Genomic DNA, 10,669 nt, shown 5'->3' on the forward strand with positions numbered 1-10,669 from the left:
AATTTGTCTTAATTCTGAATTTTCTAAAATAAAAGTATTGGCATATTTAAAATCAGCTTGTCAAAAAGGTATTTGAATATACATAAGTTAATAAAAATAATTATTATTAAATAAAAAACTAAATTATTTTTAAATCATATCAGAACTAGTCTTCATTATTTTATTTTTCTCTTAGTAGTTACTTTTTCTGAGTAGTTTTTCTAAAATAAAAGTATCTGCACATTTAAAAGAATTGAGAAAACCACCAGGGGTAAACAGTCAATTGGTGCCAATCGTTTCATCTTAGTGAACTTGGCATTCTTGCAATCTGATTTGCATAGTATTAAATATATATTTTTAAGACAGTAGGTTGCATATGGACCCCGTGTGGTCCAGAGTCTGAATGCTGTGACAAATGCTGAATATGAAAGCGTTAATGCATTAAATGGGCAATAATTGGCCCAAAATCAGTTGATGGACAAACCATAAATTGTTAAATTTATTTAATTGATGACTTTCATGTTAAGCACTAACCACTAACATATTAGATTAAGAGTTCCCATCAGAAACACTAAGCCTGTTTACTGATTGTGAAAGGGCCTGTGCTGAAAACAGAGTTACACAAGCAGGCTATCGGCTGCTGTTAAATAGTTAGGGCTTGGATTTTCCAGGGGAAGTAATTACACTCTATTTGGCTTCATTTCATCACTGCTGTGGTTCCTAAGAGTTAATCCGCCCTCTTGTGGAGAAACTGTATCATTACCACGATTAAACAGGCCTGGGACTGCTTGTAAACCAATAGGCCATCCATATAAAAACTCCCATCTATTGTGTGCTTTTAACACATTCAGGATGTTGGAAGATCATCCAAAAGTATTGGATGTAGGGCAATAATTCCAGAGAACACAGTTCTGTTGCTCCATAGCTCAATACTGGGGGGCTTTATAGCCCTCTACCACCCACACCTGGCATTATACCCTTGTGAAAAGGAAGTATACTCAAATTAGGTAAAGAATACTAAAAGTGAATTTTCAAGTTAATATAAATAAAATAAATAAAATGTATTTTTAAGCAATATGCTGGAAAAATATATAATCACAGCTGGCACACAACCAACCTTCAACATTGAAATGTGTTTGAAATATGACTAAAGTAATTTATGTTGTTGTTTTAACGTTTAAAACAATGTTGAAACAACATTTCATGTTCAATGTTTGTGCTAACATTGAAATTTTAACGTTGAATCAACATAATGTCCTCAACCTTCTGCCTTTTGAATCAGCATTTTTCATTTCATCACCATATAATTTCTAAAAACGGTTGGATGGTGGAATTAAACAGTGTTTTACTTCTATTTACTGTTGTAGTGTTTTTGAGATCAGATGTTCAGTAATCAGATAGATAGTGGTAGTGGTGGCGGGTAACTTTCTTTATACTCAGCTTTACTACAGTGATGTAAGTTTATTGTTAACACTTTGTTCACCATAGGATTTTCTAATTTTAGTGAGCTATTGTTTATTAAAGGTTGAACGTATGGCATTGAAACAACAACTTTTCAAAATCAACAGTTGATTCAATGTTGATTCAACCATAACATCTACGTTGATCAACGTTGGTTCAGCATTTTTTCAATGTTGAAATGCCAGCTGGGATAGCATTAAATACTGCTTTAAGTGCACTTTAGTGTATTTTGTTACCAGTGGCATTAAGGTGTACACAATACGCAAAGTAGTACATTTACAATATATTTCAAGTGTATTAAAAATTGTTTAAAAAAACATACTTAAATCTACTTAAGTTCGCAGTGGTACAAAAAAACAAAAAAACATTTTAATACTTTTATGTTGTATTTAAGTGTAAATTAATTGCAACTGAAATATACTCAAGTTGCCATAAGTTGTTCCAAAATAGTACATTTGGTATGTATTTAACCTTTGTGTGGTGTTCGGGTCTGTGGGACCCGTTTTCATTTTTCATCAAATGATACCAAAAAAAAAAATATTTTTTCTAACTCAAACTCATTGGCATTGGCTCATTTTTTGTGAAAAACATATATCAAAACACATTTTCGATAAACACACACTGTACATACAACAACATAATTTTGCTGAATTAAATACAAGTAACAAAGTAAACGAGTAACAAAAATATGAACACCACACAAGGGTTAAATACATTTGTACATTTGTGTCAGCAATGACTGTTCTTACCTAGAGTAAACGGAGCAACGACAACACTCACACATTTGATAGTGAAGGAGTGAAGCTTCCACACCTGAGTCACATCATCAGCCAATCAGAACCCGTCCTGAGATTGAGTTCAGGTGAGTTAGTGAGGTCTGATTAACCAGCACCGCAGTGCTGAGCTTCCTCGCGCTAGTTTAAACTCTACCGCTCTGATTAAACCCTGGCTTCAGATTAGCTGTGGTCTATTTAGCGTCTAGTTAATCCCGGTCCTCTGTTTGGGTGAGTGTACCGTCTGTTTTGGGTTTTTGGGCCTTTTCTGCTTCTGTTAACGGTGTCTGGACAGGCACATGTTAATCAGACACTGTCCAAATCCAATCATCCTGAACTATAGTCTATAACTGGCGAGGAACTGGCCTGCTGGATTCAGTTAATGCTGCAGTTCAGGCCCTGTATAACTCAGCAGTGTGTGTGTGTTTGTCTGTGAACTCAAAGTTGTAGGACAATGACTTCTGGAGATTCAAGAGGAAGGTTCTCTGAATATGCTCCAACACCACTGGGTCAGGAGACCCATGGTCTTTTTGAAAAGTAGGTTCTTTCTTTATTTCCCTCATATTATAATGGTGGTATGAATCATCTTGGTTTTGATTCAGGTATTTTTTTTCTCTCAAACTGTAGAAGAAATGATTAAGTAACATGTTTTTTTAATGTTTTGTATGATCTAGTTTTGCAGATGGAGGTCAGTCATTGATGTCAGCACCTGGGAGTGCAGGTAAATCATATTTTTTGAGCGTTCAATATCAAATGCTTAAGATTTTTGCCTGAAAAAAAAAAAAAAAACTTAAAATGGGGGAAACTCATAGACTATACAGATGTATTACATACAGTCTCAGAGTGTGTCAGTTCAATTTGGGCTTATATATATTATAATCCAATTTTCTGAGACACAAATTTTTGGGTTTTCATTGGCTGTAAACCATAATCAACAATAAAAAAAAAAGTAAATAATTAAATAGACACTCCGTGTGTAATACATCTATATAATGAGTTTAGAAAGACTAAAATAAAGTAACTTTTCAATGATATTAATTTTTTTGGGACGCCCCTCCAGTTTCCCATGACTTCTTAATTCTAATTGAATCACTACTTTATACACACACTACACTTATGGCACTTCTACTGCATGGTACCCACTCTACTTCAGTCGCTTTTACTACCTGGTACCTGGTTTGTTTTCCTCTACCATAGCTAACAGCTCCATGAGAATGGAGACACTTGAAAAGATTAAGTTGATCAGCTCTAACTCTCTGTAGTGTTTTTTGCAAGTGATTATCAGACTTACAATGTTGGCGATGGGGACATATCATTGCCCATGCAAAGAAAATAGAAATGCATGAATATTATGGATATATATTTTTTTAACAGCAGAGTAAATGTATGTCGTTCAATTCATTTTTCAAAATCGCTTATTGCAAAATCACTTATCCTACCTTTTTTTTCGTGCTCATCAATCCTGGCCAACTACCATAGAGTACTGTTTTTTTTTTTTTTTTAAGTAAATTATCTGTGCACTTTCAAAGTACAGTAATTTGAGCTTTTAAATTTTTTAAAAAGTGTTTATTATTATTATTATTATTATTATTATTATTATTATTATTATTATTATTAATTAATTTATTTATTTTGTTATGCCTCTGTCGCTAGCATTGTAAAACTGTTGGGACCATTGACTAAACACTTTACTTTGGCATGCTCTAATCATGTTTCACTACAACCCAAGTCCATTTTGCAATTTATCCTTTGATACTTTACAATATGTGGTGTTGATTTAAAAAAAAAAAGGAAAAAAAGTGTATTTTGATTTCTTATTTTGTATTTTTTATTTATTTAATCTTATGCTTTATAGCTCCATGCTTTTCTTGCATGTTTATATTTTTTTCCTTTCTTTAGAGAATTGTTGCGGTTGGCCAGAGTTCAGGTTGTTTCCATCTGACTCGTCAGAATCCTTTGAGACGGACAGCTCTGGCGGGTAAGATTTAAGCTGGTTTTCTTCTAAACTTCATATTGACTTCTGGTAAAAAATTTTTTTTTTTTTAAGTTTATTGTCCAGGCCTGTTTACATTTGTAAACTATTCCACCAGATATGGAGCCTATGAATCTTTTCACCTGCTGACCCCGAATATCGGACACTGTAACAGAGGATATGGGGACGTTCGCTCTGGTGCCTGGACTGATGACATGCCGATAGGTTGGCGAATGCCGTACCGAGGATCTTCTGGAAGGTCCAGGTCTCCACAGTCGGACTGCGGTGGGAGAAATAACTATTCCTCCTATAATGACCATCCGGCTCCTTTCAGCTCCTGTACCACCTCACACACCAAGCCTGCTCCCATTGGCTCCTGTGGCAGAGCCAGGTCTGTGTATATAGAGCACCTGTATGGAGTGAGGGGAGGAGACACTGCAGCAGAGTGCAGAGCCAAAAGCAGAGGCGTGAGTATAGAGCGGATGCTGATGTACACTTGTACACCTACAGTTTATTGGTGTTGTCTCAGAAAACACAGATTAGCTATAGCATTTGTGCAGTCTATGGTTACTGTTGATCTTATTTGCTTCACTGAACATATCATTCCAGATTTTTCATCTGTCCAATGAAAAACAAGCATCTTCTTTTTTGTCGAACCCATAGACTGTGTATAGCTGGACAGAGCATCTTCTGTCAAAAGTGAAGCCACCACAGGTTGGGCGCCCCCTGCTGTTCGGTTGCAGAAAGCTGTGTTCCCAATATACTGTAATTCTACCTCCATTATTTAAATGCAGCAGCTAATGTAACCATTGCTTATAGTTTTTTTTATAGTCAATTTTTTATATCACCGCCGAATTTGTTTAACGCGTTATTCAGCTCTATTCAAAAAGGTGTGGTTATTGTAAAAGGGCTGGGTTACACCTAGACCAATGACTGTATGGGTGGGACCATAGACTGTGTGAGCTCTGTGGAGTCAGCCCTCAGGGGCGGGGTTATTTAAATGAGTAGGCTGTCTCTCCACAGTCTTTCTCCCTCCTCTGGTCTCTATTGCGCAGACTCGGGTTTCAGGATCACCAACATGGTGCAAGATTTTGGCTTAATTTTCATTAAATGGATTGGAACAGCGACACAGCGTCCATCTTTTTTACAGTCTCTGGTCGGACCATGTAAAAAAAAAAAAAAAAAGGGGAAAAAAAAACCACAAGGTAAAATCTTAAAAAATATTCTTATTGTGTCTTAAACTCAAACTCCTAATGTAATATATAAGTAGCAAAATATGTTTCCCTTATTGTGCTAGAACCTTTGAACGACTTTGCTCTGGACACATAAAACCAAATGTATGCCACAAATTGCCAAGTATGCAACCGACCAACCAACCATTTTTGTCGATTTTTAGTTTGCTACAAACTTTGAACGCAAAGTTCATCAGTCTGCGTCATTTTGTTTTTTAGATAAATGGACTAATAGAAATTCAAAGATCTGAAATGAACTGTTTTCACATTGACTTCCTTTAAAAGTGATTAAGGTTTTATCTCTCTCCTGTAAAGTTGCACTTGTTTTTCATTGGACAGCAACGATATACGCACTGAGGACACCTTATACTTCTATAATTACAGACTGTATCCTTCTGTTTCTCTGCGTCCTTTATCCTCATTCTAAGTGATGCAGTGTCACTCTTGGTGGTAGTGCTGCTGGAGTTTTTAAACACCTCAGTGTCCTTGCTTGGTTGAGTAGTCCACCAACAGTGTCCTGTAGGCAGTGTCCTGTGACCACTTATGAAGGACCAGAGGATGACCTGCACAAACTCTGCAGCAAGTGTCTAACAGAGTTGACAGGGACCTGACCGTGTTTTAAAAACTCCAGCAGCACTGCTGTATCTGATTCACTTGTACCAGCACAACACACACTAACACCTCATACACCACCACCATGCTAATCAGTGCAGAGCTGAGAATAACGACCCACCACCCAAATAATAATGGCTGCTCTGTGGTGGATTTCTCTCCTGTGGACTGTTGACCATTGAAAAACAGAGTGAAAGGAGGATAATGATTAAGTATGGAGAAAAACAGATACAGAACTTCTATAATTATAGAGTGAACAACAAAGTGTCCTATATGATTAGTGGAGCCGACAAGGAGTAGTAGTAATGTATTTTTTTACCCCTCCCCCCCCATTCTGTGTTAGTTTTGTGGGCTGAGTGGAGCTTCTGGGATTCAGAACAGTCGATCTAATGCAGCAGTGCCAGTGTTCAGAGGGACTAAGCGGAAGATGACGGCTCCAGCGTCTCCGGGCAAATTCGGCAAGAAGCCGAAGATTGTTAAAGCAGTTCCTAGAAAGGAAACTGGTGCAGGTGTGTCTCAAACATACCTCATGGTGCTTTTCAGTAGATAGTGCATAAATATTAATACTTGTATAAGGTATCTGCTAATTTAATTGTAATTGCAAACGAAGCTCAGATACCAGCGTCCAATGCTAGGTGCTTAGCATGCCATCTATCTTTCATCCACCTTAATTCCCGAGTTCATACCATACTAGTCAAAAGTTAGAATGCCTTTTCTCTTTCAATGCATGATAAAGAAATCAAAATGTTTTTTTCTTTTAGCTTCTTTTTAATAGCCACAGTTTTAGCTTTGACAGTTACAGTCTTTAAAGCTGTTTGTTTTACTATAAAGCCTCTTTAGTTTCTAATTAAGGCTTTTTCTTTTTGTCTTGTTCAGCACTGAAATTCACACAGGTAAGACCATTGCTATATAGATAATCATCATCTTCTGGTATCCTTATTAGTTTAGTTAATCCTGCTAAGATGATAAACTATATTCATTAAATTGCCCCCCCCCTTTTTATATCTAACAGCACAGTCCAGAATCACTTGGAAAGGATATGAGCACAGAAGATGGTATGTACTTACTGTCTGTTGCATGAGGTTAAAGAAATGTGCAACATAGCATTGCATGGTAAACAGTTTGTGTATTGCTCTAGATTATTTAGAAAAATACATTAGCATGATATGAGTGGAAGTGGAATGTAATATTTGTACCATGTGGTTTTGGTCAGCGGAGGATAAGAAATTTCGTGTTCGAGAGAAACGGAGACGCAGACGAGAGAAGAACCATGAGAAATATGGAGACAAACACAGGTAATTATTAAATTATACAAATTTAAGGTTCTCCCACAATAATTATCATGAGGGTTTTTTTTACACAGAGGTATACTCTGTGCCCCCTTTACTTTCTTTTTTCTGCATTGTAGAATAACAGACAAACAATTAAGGGACACATGGAATTAAGTAGTAAACAGTAAAATGGTGTTTGTCCTATACAACTGAGGAAATCAGCAACTATTGTTCAGCACCTCCAGGAACTCCTTTAAGATGCTGAGAAAACTATTCCAGGTGACTTTACCTCATAAAGACACTAGAGATTAAAATACAAAGAGTCTGCGGATCTTTCCTCAGATACTTAAATAAACCAGAATATGTCCTGGTCATCTTCCCAAAACCAGAAATGTTTTATAGTTGGATTCTTTGAACACTTTTTGTTTACAAAATAATTCCATGTGTCCCTGTATATATTTAACGTCAATATTAAATTGACAATAAAAAAAATCATAGAAAGGAAACGCATTGAATGAGAGGTGTCAAGTTTTGACTGGAATTGTATACTGTGGCCCTCCACCTCTCATGACTGCCCTTTTTTATTAGTGTTGCTGTTAATAAGATATGCGTTTTATGTAGTTCTAAATATTGGAGTAATTATTGTGTGTTTCTCGATTTAGACTGGCCTTCACGTGTGCGTTTTGTAAGTTTCGCACATTTGAAGACAAAGACATTGAGAAGCACTTCGGGAGCACATATCACCGTGAAACACTCGACTACATCCGACGACAAGCCAAATTTGATGACCGTGTCATCGGCTTTCTTCACGTAAGTATATTTAGCAGTTTTTATTAATTTATATAATTTTTTATTTATTTTTTTATTTTTACTATTTAAATTAATTTATGTGGTGATATTGCTAATGCTTCCTTTCCTCTGGTAAAGGACTGCATGGTGCACAAGTTCCGGAAAACAGTGTCTGCTTTGTGCAAATTGCGAACAGTTACTGACAAGAAAACAAATCAAGAAATAATGGAAGGTAGAATTCCCTTTTAAAGTTTTCTCTGTAGAAAACATACATTTTATGGTTAGTTTGAGTGATGCATTTTCCCTGCTGGTTTAACAGGTGTGACTGAGGATGACTACATGAGGAAGGTGGAGGTGGTGCACTGTATGGCCTGTGGAACGTACGTCCCTGCGTTCTTCACTTCAGTCCAGCAGCATCTCAGTTCTCCCATTCACTTAAAGAGCAAAGTGGTAATGACCCTTTTCACTATACTGTACAAACACATGCTGGAGAGCGTGGACTGGATTTATAAATGTTCTGATATCTCCTTTCCATCTAGTTTGCTTTATTTATGAAAGTGTAGTTTAGTTTCCACTGCACATAATTAATTGTATAATAAGTGGTTTAAGTGCCTTATTTGAAAAGAGGCATACACATCTAAAAAAGTACTTCACAAAGGGTCTTAACTCTAAAGAAAATAATTCTTATTTTTATTTATAAATATTCTTTTTTTTATGGATCTGTAGATAGATGAACACAAGCTTTCCACAAAAAAGGAGGTGGCACAGGAAAGATTTCTCAATTCTCTATTCAATGTTTTTCTTAATTCTCTTATTTCATTTGTAACTAATTTATGTTGCTCATGAAAAAATAATGCAAAATACAAACTTTATTGGAAAAATAAAATGATACAAAAATATTGAGAAAAATCCATGCAGAGAGCAAAACGAAAAAACGAATATAGAAACACTGGTGGTACTTTTTAGGAACACTCTCCAAATAGTCTGAGTCTATAGCTCTATTGTAAGGATATATTTTATAAGAAATTATAGGGATAATATTTTAGAAGAAATGTTAAATACAATTGTACTTAATTGTGATTGTTTATTTTAGTAGTATTTTTATTTAATATTAATCATGAAGTGAAAAAGTTCTTTGGGGGTGGGGGAGGTGCTACCTGTAAGTGCTACTTCTGATTCTGCATCCCCTCTACAGGTGTATAAAGAGCAGCTGAAAAGGGAGAGCGTGCTCACAGCCAAAGCTATAATCAATAACGACAGTGTCAAAGTTCGCTATGAGAAGTATATGAAGGTAAATAGTTCCGGCACATTATATGGCATTAAATGCTCTGATCGTGATTCCATGGTTTATTTGTGGCTGTGTTCTGATCTACAGGGAGAAGACCCGTTTGTAAACGATTGTAAAGAAGAGTTGAGTTCGGATTCGTCTGAACAGGACAGACCTGATGAAGCTGAAGATGATAAAGTGGAATCTGGTGACCTGAATGAATGAGTGTGAAATAGTGATGAGTTGATGAGTACTGAACAATAACTGTGTATTCTGGTCTTCGTTTGTGTTCCTGAAGCTCCTCTAATTGAAGCGAGTCTGGTTGGTTGTTTGGTTTTTGCCTCTTTAGTTAAATATAATGTGTGTTTTTTTTGTTTGACGTTAAGGCAGGATCACTGTTCCTATTAATATGCAAATACTAAAGTAACCCATGTGGCTGTAAGGAAGATGCATGTCTACAATTAAATTATATAACACAATTTTCTTGTCGTCCTTATGGAAACTGTGTGTATTGTGGACATTTGTGGATTGTTTGTTTCAGTCATCTTAAGACCATAGGACCAAACTTAATGAATTAAAAAAAAAAAATATATATATATATGTAAGTCAGCTTGGATCTTTGCACTTAGACTATTGCGAATTCTCCTTCTCTTAAATACATGAGATATGATGAGATATTACACTACACACCAAAAATTCTGAACCAATATACCCACTACATGACCAGGTACATCACAAAAAAATTTATATCATTGAAAGGTTAATTTATTTCTGTAATTCAGTTAAAGATGTATTACATACAAAGTGATCTATTTTAAGTGCTTCTCTATTTTATTGTTGATGATTATGCCTTACAGCTAATGGAAACCCAAAAATCAGTATCTCAGAAAATTAGAATGTTATATAAGAACTTTTGCAACTTTTGGCAATGTGGTCAGCGTGCCAGGTCCTGCTCTAGCAATTTGTCTTATATAATAATCTTATAATAATTTTCTAAAACACTGATTTTTGGGTTTTCATTGCCTGTGAGCCATAATCATCAACAATAAAACAAATAACCACTTAAATTAGATCACTCTCTGTATAAAACATCTTTGTAATAGGAGTTTCACATTACTGAAATGAAGTAACTTCTCAATGATATTAAATTTATTTTAACTGCACCTGTATAAGAGGCAACTTATAAATGTTTTTGTTTTGTTCTATCTCTCCGAAAACCTCTCTCTTCTACACTGTGTTTATTGTATAACTTGCACTCGCCGTATTCAGGCGCCGATCAGCACAAGTAGTCTGTAGAAGAACATGTAGCAAAA

General features: G+C 35.7%; 1 protein-coding gene across 3 annotated transcripts; it reads left to right on the plus strand.

The window, feature by feature from the left end:
- Positions 1 to 2,135: 2,135 nt before the first annotated feature.
- Positions 2,136 to 9,835, plus strand: znf326 (zinc finger protein 326). 3 transcript variants are annotated; one of them, XM_007238943.4, is made up of 14 exons: positions 2,136 to 2,566; positions 2,658 to 2,750; positions 2,888 to 2,934; positions 4,113 to 4,191; positions 4,304 to 4,652; positions 6,373 to 6,538; positions 6,906 to 6,922; positions 7,042 to 7,084; positions 7,243 to 7,324; positions 7,963 to 8,110; positions 8,228 to 8,321; positions 8,409 to 8,539; positions 9,285 to 9,380; positions 9,465 to 9,835. In XM_007238943.4, exons 2-14 carry the CDS (start codon positions 2,668 to 2,670, stop codon positions 9,579 to 9,581), a joined length of 1,452 nt encoding a protein of 483 aa, XP_007239005.3. In that variant the 5' UTR covers positions 2,136 to 2,566; positions 2,658 to 2,667; the 3' UTR covers positions 9,582 to 9,835. The 3 variants fall into 3 exon arrangements, with proteins under 3 accessions (XP_007239005.3, XP_022531156.2, XP_022531155.2); XM_022675435.2 differs by having other exon boundaries at positions 2,136 to 2,444; XM_022675434.2 differs by having other exon boundaries at positions 2,136 to 2,750.
- The last annotated feature ends 834 nt before the right edge of the window (positions 9,836 to 10,669 follow it).

Source organism: Astyanax mexicanus, chromosome 5 (genome assembly GCF_023375975.1).
Source record: "Astyanax mexicanus isolate ESR-SI-001 chromosome 5, AstMex3_surface, whole genome shotgun sequence".
NCBI classification, from domain to species: Eukaryota; Metazoa; Chordata; class Actinopteri; order Characiformes; family Acestrorhamphidae; genus Astyanax; species Astyanax mexicanus.

Coding starts and splice junctions, on each gene's coding strand:
- znf326 (XM_022675434.2), top strand. CDS start 2,668: ATGACTTCTGGAGATTCAAGAGGAAGGTTCTCTGAATATGCTCCAACA. Junction 7,325..7,962: donor AAATATGGAGACAAACACAG/GTAATTATTAAA, acceptor TTCTCGATTTAG/ACTGGCCTTCACGTGTGCGT. Junction 8,322..8,408: donor AAATCAAGAAATAATGGAAG/GTAGAATTCCCT, acceptor CTGGTTTAACAG/GTGTGACTGAGGATGACTAC.